This window comes from Lissotriton vulgaris, chromosome 9 (genome assembly GCF_964263255.1).
Source record: "Lissotriton vulgaris chromosome 9, aLisVul1.2, whole genome shotgun sequence".
Lineage (NCBI taxonomy): Eukaryota > Metazoa > Chordata > Amphibia > Caudata > Salamandridae > Lissotriton > Lissotriton vulgaris.
The window spans coordinates 1,243,775,771-1,243,791,864 of NC_141697.1; the positions used below are offsets into that span (position 1 = coordinate 1,243,775,771).

General features: G+C 51.0%; 1 protein-coding gene across 1 annotated transcript; it reads right to left on the reverse strand.

The window, feature by feature from the left end:
* Window positions 1–11,685: 11,685 nt before the first annotated feature.
* On the reverse strand, window positions 11,686–12,615 carry LOC147693177 (olfactory receptor 5V1-like). Its single transcript, XM_086939581.1, has one exon. The coding sequence runs from the start codon at window positions 12,613–12,615 to the stop codon at window positions 11,686–11,688; it is 930 nt and encodes a 309-aa protein (XP_086795707.1).
* Between the last annotated feature and the right edge of the window lie 3,479 nt (window positions 12,616–16,094).

Here is a 16,094-nt window from a genome sequence, read left to right on the forward strand (position 1 = left end):
TTCATAGCCTCTGTTACCATGGTAGGCCCATGCCCCCTCGCATCTCATGCAGACACTTAGACGCTTATGCACGCACTCACAGTCAGTATAGAATAGCCTCTGCCCAAGAGACCTTTTCCTCTAGATAATATGGTTCCCAAACATTAGATATCAGATATGATATAGGTACGAGTTGATCTGACATGCCAGACTTCTGTCTCTTTCCGCTAGTGTAAATGTCAAGTCCCCTGCACCCTCCAGTTCCACGTCATTCACGCGTCATGCAGCTGCGCGCGCATCCAGGCCTCAGATTTCTGCTGACACTGCCAAATTCTGCTAAGTACCCACCTACTTGTGACACTTACATATGACGTTTCTAGCACACGCCTCTATGTTCACGCCTAGTTCACGCCTTCTAATTACGTATCACTACCACGTGTATGCTGTTATCTTGTTTCTCTCAGCTGTTACGCCTCCTGTATTGGTTTCTATTGTATGATTTAAGTATATAAGCTATGTATTGTCAATAAAATATTGCTCTATCCCTTCCTGCACCCCAGTGGTGGCAGGAACAAGATATCCGATCTGGTACCATGACCATTCCTTTTTAAGGAATAAAACCCCTAAGAACTCTAACACCACGGACTCTGCCTCTTTCTTTCCGATTGAGTTATTTTTGTTAAGTACTTACCTGCATAGAAATTAGGACGGTAAATCAAATATTTACCACAGAATAGCTATGATCCATGGGTGTTACTCACCAGAAAATCACACCATGATAGCCTCAAGCCAATGGGCGCTTCATGCGCACCCTTAAAAAAGTGCTCCGAATTGCAGTAGCCAATGGTCAGAATGTGGACTGTGCTCTCTATGCATTCCTGAGAGAGTGTCTCTAACTCCTCATACAACGGCCCAGGTCAGTCCAAGGGCTTTGTGCATGAATCTCACCCTGGGTGACGTCATTCCCTCTGTGGAGAAGCCGTCTGCGGTGCAACATCAGGTTGATGAGAATTTGCAGAAACGAAGAATGCAAAGAGCACATGTCTCGGACTCAGTGGGGGAGATGGAGTGCAATCCAAGCAGGTGATCTCGTGTTGGTCAAGAACAGACAGTCCAGAGGAAAGCTCACACTACCTTTTGAGCACCACCCCTGGCAGATGCAAGCAAGGAAAGGAACCATGATTACTGCTCAGAGGTCTGGGGAGACCTTCACGAGGAGTGTTTCTTTCTTTAGGAAGTTCCAGGACCCTGCAATCAAGATGAGCTGGGATCCAGAGACCTACCTCAGGGATGCAGCCACACCGTTGGATGGAAGAACTGTTGCCCACTGAGGCTCCTGTTTCCCCAGACTGAGTCGGAGTTGCTCCCTCGCTGTCCAATGGAGTAGGACTCTGTCAGCCTGATGTGCCATCCGGTCCTGGTACTGTGCCACCTGCTGCTCAGTTGAGTGAAGTGGAGTGGGCGTCCACATGGCAAGGCATGGAGAGATACCATCTTCGGCCCCATCCGACAAGATTCTCTCATTTGAAGGACTATACTACATTGAACTGTGTGAAGTGACACACATGCTCTCTCTTTTTGTTTTCTCCTCTATCTCCCTCTCTCTGTCTCTCTCTGTCTCTGTCTCTGTCTCTCTCTCTCTCTCTCTCTCTCTGTCTCTCTCTATCAGCCTGATTCATGAAAACCGGAATCTGCGATTCTCAAATAGCGATTAACTGCGAATCGCAACTGAGAAATCGCAGAACGATATTCATGACGTTTTGCGAGAAAAAATGCGATTCGCACGCGGCCGCAAAAACCGTTTGCGATTATCGAAAATCGCAGAAAAATCGCAATTTTCGGCAACATCCGTGTCGGATTTGCGATATCGCAAATAGCGATATCGCTAATTGCGAGATCGCAAAATCGCGAGATCGGGAAAACAGGAAGTCGCATTTCGAGCACAGTGATGACATCACAACCAGGAAGCAGCCAGTTCTCACCCCCATTCACCACAGTGAGGCAGACCTCGAGGCAGCAACAGAGACAGCTCCTGCAAGGACACCTGCAAACTTGGACTACCACTTCCAATTACACTGCAGCAATGGCTGAGGAGGCAGTACCTGGGCCCAGCAACACCGGGCGCAAGAGAAAACTTAAGTTCTCCGGGCAGGAGTTGGAGCACCTAATCGAAGGGGTGGTGGAGAACCACTCCAAACTGTTCGGGAGAGAGTCAAGGAGGGTGCCCGAGCAGGAGAAGCGCAGTATCTGGGTCAGGATAGCGGCCGCAGTGAACTCTGTGGGTGTGGCCGACAGGTCACTTGATGAACTAAAGGAAAGGTGGTACGACCTCCGAGATCGTGCCAAGGAGAAGGTTGCTGAGAGGCTGGGAGAGTCCCTGGCCACTGGAGGGGGAGGACCTACAGTCCCTCCAAACACCCCCATGGAGGATCGCGTCAAAGACACGCTGGAGGCTGAGGCGTGCATTGTAGTCACCCGATTGGACTCATCCCGCCCCACCCAAGAGAGCCAAGGTAAGTGGCATGCGACTGCGACCCTGTCCCCATGAATGGCCATGACCCTATAGCCTCCCATAATGTTCCAAAGTCATGCCATTGGTGAACATTAGGTAATGCCCTAAAGCATTGTGGGACATGTAGTGTGACCACAATGTACAAGTACCCCAATGCAGCCAGACAGGTTCAAAAGTACGCAATGCCATAGCCAGTCAGGGAATGTCACCCAGCATGCATGTAGCAACTGCACGTGTGACAGATACATGCAACTAATGAACGTCCACTTCCCCTCACAGGTGGAGCAGACAGCAGTGACAGTGAGAGGCTGCTCATTGATGAGCAAGCACAGGATGACGAGGAGGTGCCGTTACCAACAGAGCCTCCAGCGTCTGCTGCAGCACCAACCCCTGTAGCCCGGCCCACTACAACTGTGCCTCCACCGTCTGCCGCAGCACCAACCCCTGTAGCCCGGCCCACTACATCTGTGCCTCCACCGTCTGGCGCACCATCTATGCCTAGCTCGACTCCACCAGCAGCTGGTGCATCCACATCAGGTCCAGCAACAGCGGTGACACAGCGGCCACCCACTGTGGCCAGCCAGCAGAGCAGGCGTGTCAGGGCTCGCCTGCAGACCAATGCTCCCGGCGCCAGGAGGGGGATGGACCAGCGCTTGCCGAGCATGTGAATCGAATGTAGAATGCTACGCATTCACCAGCCGCAGGCACGCCGGCAAGGGGCCATACAATTCACAATTGGCTGTATTTGCTCCTGACTGCCTGCCTGCTGGTTAAGCGCACTCAGCGCTCGGTATCGTTTTTAAGTTTATTTATTTATTTAATTATTTGTATCTCATTATTGTTCTCGCCGCTTGGTGCATTACATTGTTCTCCTGCTGCGCACTAGCGATAACTAGTCAGGATAGAGACGTTTGCGTGGAGTGCATTTTAAAGTGCTTTACAACGTGTTGCCCACTCCGGCTCTGACCCAGTTTCGATTCCGGGTCCGGGCTCTATTTTAGCTCTGATTACCCTCGGCAGCCCGTGGCTCCTCCCAGATCCCGCCTCCCAGCTGCACCTCCCACCCACAAGCATAGCTAACACGTCACGGCCTCCCACCATTTGTGACCGAGTGGACACTCTCCTGTGCGGTTGCTCCCCTCGCCCTCTGCCCCCCCCAGACGCTGCATTCACAATTGGCTGTATTTGCTCCTGACTGCCTGCCTGCTGGTTAAGCGCACTCAGCGCTCGGTATTGTTTTTAAGTTTATTTATTTATTTAATTATTTGTATCTCATTATTGTTCTCGCCGCTTGGTGCATTACATTGTTCTCCTGCTGCGCACTAGCGATAACTAGTCAGGATAGAGACGTTTGCGTGGAGTGCATTTTAAAGTGCTTTACAAACGTGTTGCCCACTCCGGCTCTGACCCAGTTTCGATTCAGGGTCCGGGCTCCATTGTAGCTCTGTTTACCCTCGGCAGCCCGTGGCTCCTCCCAGATCCCGCCTCCCAGCTGCACCTTCCACGCTCCGCCCCCTCCACTCTCCATTTATGGCCAATGCCCCCACGCGCAGCGTCCACGCGCTACGGCCGCGCCGAAGGTGCGCCAAAGGTAAGCCCGTCTACGCCCGTCCGCGCCTGGACCGCGCCCAGCGCCAGAGCCCCTGGTCCCCGTAATGTCCACCCCTCCCGCATTACTTACGATGCAACCACCCTCCTAGCCCTTAACCCCGGCCGTTCCCCCAACTGCGTCCAAGCCGCTCCTGGACACACCCATGGACCCTTTTCCTGCTACTCCTGCAAGTTCAACGGCACCAAGAACAACTCCTCATCTACGAACACACAACAGATATCCGACCCCAACCACCTACAATGCATCCTGATCAACACCCGCTCGGTCCACAGGCACGCCATTGACCTCTGGAATCTACTAGACACCATCTCTCCGGACGTCGCCTTCCTAACAGAAACATGGATGAACACCACATCAGCCCCAGACATCACCATTGCCATCCAGGAAGGCTATAAGATCATCCGCAAGGACCGTACCGGCATCGCTATCGTCCATAAGAAATCCATCCGCATCTCAACCAGCTCAGACGTCAATCTCGCCAACACTGAACACCTTCACTTCCAGATCCACATCGACCCCAAGACATCACTCAGAGGCACCCTCCTTTACAGGCCACCAGGACCCCGCGCACAATTTAGTGAAGACATCACAGACTTCATCACTCCACACGCGCTCCCCTCCGAGGATTACATCCTTCTGGGAGACCTCAACTTTCACCTTGAAAAGAACAACGACCGCAACACCACCACCCTTTTGGACAACCTCGCCAACCTCGGACTTAAACAACTTGTCACTACCCCCACCCACATCGCAGGTCACACACTCGACCCTATCTTCACCTCCACTAAACATGTCTCCTTCAGCCACTCCACAGCTCTCCTTTGGACTGACCACAGCTGCGTTCATTTTACCTACAACAAGCCCACATCCAACAACCACCCCAACCCACTCTGCAAAGAAACTGGAACAAAATCACCATCAACCAGATCTCCTCATCGCTTCTTCTAAACCCCCCAGCCCACTCTTCAAACCCCGACCAAGCAGCCACCAACCTCACCCAATGGTTATCCAACAGCGCCGACATCCTAGCACCACTGAAAAAATGACAAATCAAACTAGGCAGCAAGAAGGCCTCCTGGTTCAACGATGATCTTAAGAAATCCAAGAAACTCTGTCGCTCCCTTGAGAAGGCCTGGAAAAAAGACCCAACCACCAGCACCAAGGACGCCTTCAAAAACGCCACCCGCATACACCACCGACTGATCCGGAATGCCAAGAAAGCCGCCTTCAAGGACCGACTAGATAACAACGCCCACAACAGCAAGGAATTATTCAGCATCGTCAAGGAATTCACCAACCCCTCAGCCAACTCCAACGACATCACCCCCACTCAAGCCCTCTGCGACTCCCTAGCCTCATTCTTCCACAACAAAATTGCTGACATCCACAACAGCTTCGACAACCGACCCGAAGACCAACCCACCCAACCCCCTGCAGGACCCCCACCCCCCCTGAACATCCTCAATGACTGGAAGCCAATCTCCACTGAGGACACCATCCGTCTGATGAACTCCATCCACTCAGGATCCCCCACAGACCCATGCCCTCACCACATCTTTAACAAAGCAGACTCCATTATAGCACCGCACCTCCGAGACGTCATCAACTGCTCCCTCAACTCTGCAACCTTCCCGGAAAGCTGGAAACATGCCGAACTCAGCGCCCTCCTGAAGAAACCCACAGCTGACCCCACCGAACTCAAAAACTACCGCCCTATCTCACTCCTTCCATTCCCGGCCAAAGTCATCGAGAAAGCGGTCAACAACCAGCTCGCTGCATTCCTCGAAACCAACAAATCCCTCGACTCCTCACAGTCCGGCTTCCGAGCCAAGCACAGCACTGAAACCGCCCTCATCGCAGTAACAGACGACATTCGAACTCTACTGGACAATGGAGACACAGTCGCCCTCATCCTCCTCGACCTCTCCGCAGCCTTCGACACGGTCTGTCATAGCACCCTTTTACAACGCCTCAGAAACGTCGGAATCCAAGGAAAAGCACTGGAATGGATCACCTCGTTCCTCACCGGAAGAACCCAGAGAGTCCGCCTTCCACCATTCAAGTCAGAGGCCACTGAAGTCATCTGCGGCGTACCACAAGGATCTTCCCTCAACCCCACCCTCTTCAACGTATACATGAGCCCCCTCGCGGCCATCGCACGCCAACATAACCTCAACATCATCTCCTACGCTGATGACACTCAACTGATCCTCTCACTCACCAAAGACCCTAACACCGCCAAAACCAACCTGCATGAAGGAATGAAAGAAGTAGCCGAATGGATGAAGCACAGCCGTCTGAAACTGAACTCAGACAAAACAGAAGTCCTCATCCTAGGCACCTCCCCCTCCGCCTGGGATGACTCTTGGTGGCCAGAGGCCCTTGGAAAAACACCCATCCCGACGGACCACGCACGGAACCTGGGCGTCATCCTGGATTCCTCACTCTCGATGAACAGACAAGTCAACGCCGTCTCTTCATCTTGCTTCAACATTCTTCGCATGCTCAAAAAAACATTTCGTTGGATCCCCACCGAAACTAGAAAAACAGTCACCCACGCTCTGGTCACGAGCCGTCTGGACTACGGAAACACCCTCTACGCGGGTACCACCGCAAAACTCCAGAAAAAACTCCAACGCATCCAGAACGCTTCAGCCAGGCTAATACTAGACATCCCGCGTAAAGATCACATCTCTGGACACCTGAAAAACCTCCACTGGCTCCCCGTCAATAAAAGGATTACTTTCCGGCTCCTAACCCACGCACACAAAGCGCTCTACGAAATAGGACCCGAATGCCTCAACACAAGACTGTCCTTCTACACCCCCTCCCGCCAGCTACGATCCGCCAACCAAGCCCTTGCCACTGTACCTCGCATCAACAAAACCACCATGGGAGGTAGATCCTTCTCCTACCTGGCAGCTAAAACCTGGAACTCACTTCCCACTCACCTTCGCCTTACTCAGAACCACCTAGCATTCAGAAAGCAACTTAAAACGTGGATATTTGACAAGTAATTCCCCACCCTTCTCCAAGCGCCTTGAGACCCTTTGGGTATGTAGCGCGCTATATAAATTTATTGACTTGACTTGACTTGACATGAACCGCATGACGGCAGCCATGGCAGGTGTGGGGGAGGGGATGGCCCGCATGACGGCAGCCATGGAGGCCAACACAGCTGCCATGATATCACAGCGCAACACGGCCCGCCGCCGCCACCGGCAGCTACTGATGCGGCTGACGGCTTACACTCGGTCGAACTCTGTGATCGGTAATGCCACGTCGCAGCTATCACGCCGGTCCCTGGCGCAGCAGCAGCAGCTCATTCAATGCTGCGAGTATGTGGCCAGGGTATTAGAGCACCTCACCACTGCCGTGATGGCACTTCATCCCGCTCTACCTGCCACTGTTGGGGGGGACGATGCCAGCGAGGGCACCTCAAGTGTGAGCAGCCACTCTGCCTCACACGTAGGGTCGTTGAGACGTAGCACCAGGCCCACTGCAGGGTCACGTGCGGTGGCTGAGGAGGAGCCGGAGGCGCACCTGACTTACATGTACTTGTACAGGCACAGGCTGAACATAAGCCTGCCCTGTGTATTGGACGCAGCAGTATGGGGCAATACTGTTTGCAATGGAAGGATGGCAACATGCACAATTATTGTGAATCAAACAATAATATTTAATATAGCATCACACATTGGCGTTCTGTCATTATTTCATTTTGCATGCAATTGTGATTTGTTGGGTGAGGGGAAAGGGTGCACTAGAAACTGTTCATTGTGATCTGGTTGCGGCGTCTGTGGCCTTCAGCTGGGTTCTCCCCACGTGCATGGCGTGCATGTGCAGGTGGCCGGTCGTCCCCTTCCGATTCACTGCCAGAGACGTCGACAGGTATCCGGCGCTTGGTAGCAATGTTGTGTAGTATTGCACACACAGCCACAATGCGGCAGCACACATCAGGACTGTAGTACATGGCCACACCTGTCTTGTGAAGTATGCGGAATCTGCTCTTCAGTAGCCCAAAAGTTCTCTCAATGTAATTCCTTGTGCGTATGTGTGATACGTTGTAACACCGTTGCTGTGGTGTAGCAGGGTTGAGGTATGGGGTGAGGAGGTATTCACGCAGGGCGTAGCCACTGTCACCTGAATGAGAGGAGCAGAGGGTGAGTGCCTGTGCAGCGCTGCTACTTCATCGCAGTGTGACATTGTGGGCAAAGTGTACTTACCAAGTAGGTTTCCTTCCCCGAAGTCTCCCCTGGCCAGTCGTGTGTGGAGGCCGCTGTGCCGGAATAGGAATGAGTCATGTGTACTCCCCGGGTACTGTGCCACTATGTCCGTGATGTATGTCTTAGCATTGCAGACCATCTGGATGTTGAGGGAGTGGTAGGACTTGTGATTGCGGTACATGTACTCCGTTGCAGCTGGTGGGCAGATGTGGATGTGGGTACAGTCAATGCATCCTATCATGTGTGGGAAATGCGCAACATTGTAGAATTGAAGCTTGGTCTCATCCAATTCCTGTTGGCTTGTTGGAAATTTGATGTGGTGGTGTAGCTGGGTCAGCATTGCGTCAAGGAAACTCCCTAGGCAGCGGGACATGGTGGGCTGGGATATCCCCCCAGCAGCCGCAACTATCCCCTGGAAGCTCCCGGAGGCCAGGAGGTGCAGGCTACACAATACCTGGACATGTGTTGGCACGGCATTGGTCCGTCTTGTTGGGTGCTGCATCAGGGGGTCAAGGTCCTGAATTAGCTTGATGATCATTGCCCCATTCAGGCGGTACTTTGCGTAAATTTGCTCTCTGGTTTGGCGCAGCAGGGTGACCCGCTGGCGGAATATCCTGGCCTGGATTCTGCGTCTCCTCCGTGCTTCTCGCTGTAGCCTTCGCCGCCTGACCACCATGTACATTCCTGGCATTGTGACACTCCTTATGCTGATGCTACTTCTCCTTAAGTGTGTTTGGTCAGGCCAGCACCAGTTGCTGATTGGCCAACGGTTTTTCAAATTTTTTTTTACTATGGGTTTGATGGTTACCACCTGCTTTGGGTTGTCCTTAAATTGCGCCTCGCAAAATGCGATTTTGTTTTTTTTCGCTAATTGCGATTTTTCATGAATCCCGATTGCGAGGAAATTGCGATTTCGCTATTATTTTCGCAGAATCCATGATTTCTCGCTATTTCCGATTCGCAACTGGTCTACTGCCGGGAATCTGCGAATATTTTAGCGATTTCGCAAATCTGTGTTAGCGAATTTGCAATGTTCGTGGTGAATACCGATTATGAGAATTGCGCCCGCGATAGCATTTTCGCAGCTATTGCGAGCGCAATTTAGCTTCATGAATCAGGCTGTATGTCTCTCTGTCTCTGTCTCTCTCTCTTCTCTCTCTTTCTCTCTCTCTCTCTCTCTCTCTCTCTCTCTCTCTCTCTCTCTCTCTCTCTCTCTCTGTCTCTCTCTCTCTCTGTCTCTGTCTCTGCCTCTCTCTCTCTCACTCTCTTTCTCTCTCTGGGAAAAGCAGGACTATTATGTTCACGTGGGCGGGTTCACCCAAAGTGAACACCGTTGGGAGGGGTGTTCGAATTCTGTCCCCTACTCATTCGGTCACGATGGTACGGACCGTGACGAGTAGGAGAAAATAATAAATATGCGGTGGCAGGTGTAGTGCCCTAGAATCAGTTAGCATTCTAGTGCTAACTCTGTATCTACACTTAACACCCACCCACCACTGATGTCACTGGTCGGGTGACACAGCCTAAATAAAAGAGGCAGAGCCCACGTGCTCTGGGCCAGTTACACCATACCTCCAGTGTGTCCTGTGTCTGCGTGTCACTGAGTGCAAGCCTGAGGGCCTAGGGCCCATCCAAAGACCCCACAGCAGGGAGAGCCGGTTTCACATGTAGGAAATATCACGTTGTAGCCTCCATTTATTTAGCAAGCACGAGGCCTGTTTCACATGTTCACCATTTGTTCCAGCCAACACCACAAACTTCAGAGGGGAAGGGGTGCAAACGCAAGAACTGCTCTGTTTTTAGTTCAAATGTAAACTTGCTGCGGTGGAGCAGTTTACTATTAGGGGCAAATTTTCTAAGACTTTCTGCTGTGTTTGCACCAAAAGAGAGACACAAACACAGCCAAAGTGTAGTTTTGGGAATTACTTGCATGCGCAAATGCTGGTTTGTAGTGGAAAGTACTCTAAAAGTAACGCAAAGTTGCAATTTGTGTTACTTTGTGCCCCTGTGTGTCAGGCATGCTATATTGTTTGCGTTGCATCTTCTTTTTCTAGGATATTCCACCTCCTGAGGGCAATGATAGCAGGTCTAAGGATTTATATTTCTGGGGTCACTGCTGCACGTACTGTAGTTTTTAAACAAAGCTCAAGCCACGATAGAGTCAGGGACTGCAACACCTACGTGTGGGCCCAATGTTATTTATTTTTGTAGCGTAAACACTATATTAATGACTTGGGACATTTCTCAGCCCAGAAGGTTGAAGGGCCTTCTAGTTGCATGTATTCTTATTTTTACTGCCCTCCAATTCCCACATGTAAATAAAACATGTTAGGGCATATTAGCAACAAATAGCGATAATTATCACTAAATGTGCTTAGCGCATTTTTTTTTATCGCCGACTATCGACGGATATTATCGCAGAGATAACATGCTATTAGCAACGTTTATCTCTAATGCGATAAAATATCCGGCGATAGCGGCTCAATGCGTCTATATCGCTGGAAATCCAGCGATATTCAGGCATTAACGCCAATGGGGACTTAACCTGAATATCCACCTCCCATTGGATATACAGGTTAAGTCATGGTCTGAGCAGGCGTTAGGTTCTAGCTTAGCGCGATTTTTTTATCGTTCGCCTGCCTTGCTAATAGGCGATAGCTGTGTTAGCGACTTCTTTCAGTCACTAACAGGTTGAGTACGCCCACTTTGCATGTCATTAGCGATAAATATCACTGACATGCAAAGCGGGCCCCAAACCTGTAGCTATCGCCTACAAGCTGTCGCTAACTGCTGTTAGTGACATCTTGCTAATAGGGTGATAAAAATATTGCTGCTTTAGCGGGAAAAAGTCCTGCTAAAGCGGCGATATCGCCCTTGATAATATGCCCCGTTATTCTTAAGATAAAGCTCTGGGCATAGAGTGTATTTACTACTGTTAGTATCTATCTGGCTCCTGAACCCTCTCCCACCTCCTTCAGGACACCTTGACTGTTTGACTTTGCTAACCCTAGACAGTCAAAGTCCATAGTGAACAACTTGGTTGTCTGATTGACACACACTATTGTTTGTTGTCCGTTGAGACCCGACGTAAGCGGAAGTAGCCACTAGGATACTACAGATTAACAGCGGGTGCTCCAGGAAGCTCAGAAAGGCCTCACTTCTGGGCCACCCCTACCCTCTCCCCGAAGAGCCTTCTTCAGGGCCACCCCTACCCTCTCCCCGAAGAGCCTGCTTCGGGGCCACCCCTACCCTCTCCCCGAAGAGCCTTCTTCAGGGCCACCCCTACCCTCTCCCCAAAGAGCCTTCTTCAGGGCCACACCTACCCTCTCCCCGAAGAGCCTTCTTCAGGGCCACCCCTACCCTCTCCCCTGGAGAGCCTTCTTCAGGGCCCCTTTCACCTCCTTGTTTCTCAGACAGTAGATCATGGGGTTCAGCATGGGGGTGGCGATGGTGTACATGACGGAAATTATGCTGTCTTTAGTCAGAGAGTAGCTAGACATAGGCCGGAAGTACATGAAGATGATGGTGCCGTAGAAGAGGACAACGACAGTGAGGTGTGACGAGCAGGTGGAGAAAGCCCTCAGCTTGCCTTGTGTGGAGCGGATGCTCATGACACTGCTGATGATCCGGGAGTAGGAATACAGAGTGATGAGAAAGCAGCCAAACCCAACAGCCCCACCGGACACAAAGGCAAACACCAGATTAATGGAGGTGTCCGTGCAGGAGAGCGCAAAGAGCGGAGGAAGGTCGCAGAAGAAGTGTGTGAGGACATTGGGGCCACAGAAGGATAGCCTGAAGGTGCAAAGCGTGTGGACGAAGGAGTAGAGGAAGCCCCCCACCCACGAGCCGCTGGCCAGTCGTAGGCAGGATCTCTTGCTCATTATGTTGGCGTAGTGGAGAGGGCTGCATATAGCAACGTAGCGGTCATAGGCCATGACAGCCAGGAGGAAGCTCTCTGTGCAGCCCAAGGAGATGAAGAAGGAGAGCTGGGCGATGCAGCCTTGGAACGAGATGGCCTTCCGCTGCGCCAGGAAGTCAACCAGCATCTTGGGGAGGGTGACTGAGGAGTAGCAGAGGTCCAGGAAGGAGAGGTTGCCCAGGAAGAAATACATGGGTGTGTGCAGTCGGGGATCCAGCCTTGTAATGGTGACAATGAGAAGGTTCCCACTCAAGGTGGTGAGGTAGACAGCCAGGAAGAGGGCGAACAAGCAACGCTGGACGGCAGGGTTGTTGGAAAAACCCAGGAGGATGAATTCAGTCACAGATGTCTGGTTCTTCATGGTCATTGCTTCACGTTCAGTATCTGGAAATGGAGAGAGGAAATTAGCCATATTATAGTGTCTGAGCTAACCCCATGGTAAAAGCAAACTCCTAGACATACCTGTTCTGTACTAACCCCGGGTGGATGCAAACTCATAACAACATCTGGTCTGAGTTAACCCCAGGTGTAAGCAGACACACCTGGTCTGAGCAAACCCCTCGGGTAAACAAACTCACAGAAACACCTGTTCTGAGCTAACCCCTGGTGGATGCAAGCTCATAACAACACCTGGTCGATTACGATGTAGGGTGTTTACATACTGGTATAGACGACCGGCTTGTCGGATATGGGATGGTAGATAGGTCGTATTTCTAAAATGCACAAAAAGTATCAAAAGTTAGGCGGTGGTATAATGTTAGCTTAGAATGCGCAAGTCACGTAAGGTTGGTCGTTCAAAGGTCTTACCGTGAACGGTGAAGATACGGGTGCTGGTATCCGAACCCAATGTAAGCAGCGTTGGAATGTTAGGAATCGGGTAGTCTCTTGTTTATGATCATGCCTTGTGATCACATGACTGGGAAGTAGGATAAAAGGTGGTCCTACCTTTAGCTCGATGCTTGATATCTGCCAGTGTTTGGATTTCTACCCTGGTTGTTGGCTGTATTTTTGCTGCTGGATCGAGTTCTTCCCTGCTGTTGGATTCCCTCATTCCCTTGGGCAGTGTCCCTCCCCCTTCTCACAGGCTCGTGAGAAGGCTTGCCGTTTTTCCCTTCTTTGATCCTTTCATCCCCTGTCTTAGTTAGAAGGGTGTCCTGGGTTCCCCTTCCGTCCCGTTTTGTTTACATTTTTATTTGCCTTCTTGGTATTCTTTTTGTACGTGTGTACGGGGGCCCCCGCTCACACGAGCGTTGCACTGTGTCATTTCTCTCGTCAGAGAAAGCAACGCGGAGTTTTAACGGAGCGCCGGCTTTCCCAGCGCGTCTTCGCTGGTGCCGCTCTCCGCTTCGTTTTTAGCGGAAGTGACGTTTTGGGTCACTCCGCGAAGGCAGCGCTGCGTTTAGATTAGACTCGGCGTGAGTTGCAATTGGGTCCGCTATTTTTTGTAGAAGAAACAAAGGGGTTTTTTAGGCGGTGTCCTTTTTTCCCCTTCTTGGCCATTATCCTTTTTGTTTGTTTTTCTTTGGCCTAGCGACGACAGCGTCCTCTCCTCCCCTGCAAGTTACATTACAATTATTGCAGGACCTGGAGTGCTGTGCCTATTTAACTCCTATTCTTTACGAAGCAAAGCCTGCACAGTAAAGCGGTAAGAGGGGATTGTGTGTAATCCAAGGCATGATCATGGAGGGTTGGTGAATTATCTGCCAGCAGTGATATATGAAGGGATTGTTTTGTTTTTCCTATTACAGTTTGGTGCAGAAGCGTAAAGCAGGAGGGAGCTGTCTTCTTTTCGTCGCCAAGGGTGGAAGACTTGGTGTCTTTTCAACATTACCACCCTCTTTTCGGGTCTCCTGGTGCCAACATAGTGTTTTGACCTGTGGGGGTCCACGGGGCTGGTAAAGGGGATTGGTGCATGCTACGTCCCTGCAGTGCTTGGGCCAGTGGGAATCTAACAGAATATCAAGCCCCCGTTATAATAGCACTGCCCGGACTAGCATGGATGACGATGGGAATGCCATGGGAGGGGGTACGGGTACTCCTACTATGCAGGATATTATGGGAGCGGTACATACACTCCAGGCTCAGATGCAAAAGCTGCAGCAGGAGAACATAGGGCTAAAGCAGGAACTGGTGGCCGTTAGAGCAAGGGAACAGGTCTCTAGCAGGGGAACGGCTCCGGTGTTACAACCAGCTACCTTTCAATATACAGGTGGGGCCAGAGCAAGTACGGCTAGTAGTAGCAACCCCATAGCAGTAACAGTGACGACTCCCGTGGCAGTTCCTTTGGCCCCGCCTGAGAGATTTTCAGGAGAACCTGATAAGTTTGGCACTTTTATGAACCAGTGTCAGCTGCACTTTATGTGCAGGACTAACGCCTTCCCCGATGACTCGGCTAAGATCGTTTTTATCCTGTCATACCTGGCTGGCAACGCGGCTCAATGGGCAATTCCTCTGGTAGAAAGCAATGATCGTGTGCTATATAATTATCAGGCATTTAAGGATTTAATGCGGGGTCTGTTTGCAAAGCATGCATTCATGCAGGCCAGCGATGCTGAGCTGTTAAAGCTGCGGCAGGGCAGGCAGGACTTATTGTCTTATATTGCCAACTTTAATCGATTGGTAGCCGAGACGCATTGGCCCATAGAGAAAAGAACATCTCTGTTTTATCAGGGTCTTTGTGAGGAGTTGAAAGATATCGTGTCACAAGTGGTTGATCCGCGTGAGGATTGCGCAGCATTTATTGATTTAGTAGTGAAATTGAATCACAGGGTAACGGAAAGACGTGGAGAACGTAACAGGATTCTGCCACCCCGTAGTAGTTATGTGAAACCAGAGGCGAAGGCGACGGGGGAGAGTAGATCAGCCCCTGAACCAATGGAAATTGGTGGAGTGCGGGGACCCCTGACGTCAGAGGAAAAGAAAAGAAGAAGAGAGTTAAATCTGTGTCTGTATTGTGGACAGGGGGGCCACTTCGCACGTGATTGCCCAGTGAAACCCTCAGGGGTAGGGTTCGGTAAGAAGGTGGCGTGCATATATGTGGACCAAGGCTCAGGTGTGGACGGAATAGAGCAGTTTGAGGTGGTAGGGGCCCTGGATCAAGCTTCAAGGCATTTTGTGATTAGTGCCCATTTGCTGCTTCCAACACAGACACGCATTCCGGTGTCAGTATTGTTAGATTCCGGGGCGACCGGAAACTTTATAGACATCTCGATGGCTGAAAAGTTGATGGTTCCTTGTCGCCTGAAGGAACAGCCTGAGCCAGTAAGGGCGATAGATGGGACAGAATTGACATCTGGGTGTATTACGAAACAGACCGTTCCACTTGGTTTGTTGTGTGAGATCGGACATGTGGAAAGTGTGGTATTTGATTTGATCGATGCCCCTTCATTTGGTTTGGTATTAGGGGTCCCGTGGCTGCAAAAGCATAACCCGAAGATTGATTGGGTTCAGAGATTGGTTACGTTGGACTCAGTACATTGCCTAAGGAATTGTTATGTGGTGGCAGCGGAACAGATCAATCCCTTGTCTTGTGCCCTGATTGAAAAGAGCGTTGTTCCTCCTCAGTATTCATCTTATGAGGAGGTGTTTGACAAAGTGTGTGCTCAAGGTCTTCCTCCGCATAGGTCATATGACTGCAAGATCGATTTAATACCCGGAGCACCGTTGCCATGCAGTCGGGTTTATGCGTTGTCTGAGCCTGAGGAGGCCCATTTGAAAACTTATATAGATGAAATGTTGCTCTTGGGTTATATTCGTCATTCTTCCTCGCCAGTGTCATCGGCTATATTTTTCATCCCGAAGAAAGAAGGCTCCTTGAGGGCATGTGTGGACTACAGAACGTTGAAC

Excerpts from the sequence above, each read along its gene's own strand:
- LOC147693177 (XM_086939581.1), bottom strand. The coding sequence starts at position 12,615 with ATGACCATGAAGAACCAGACATCTGTGACTGAATTCATCCTCCTGGGT.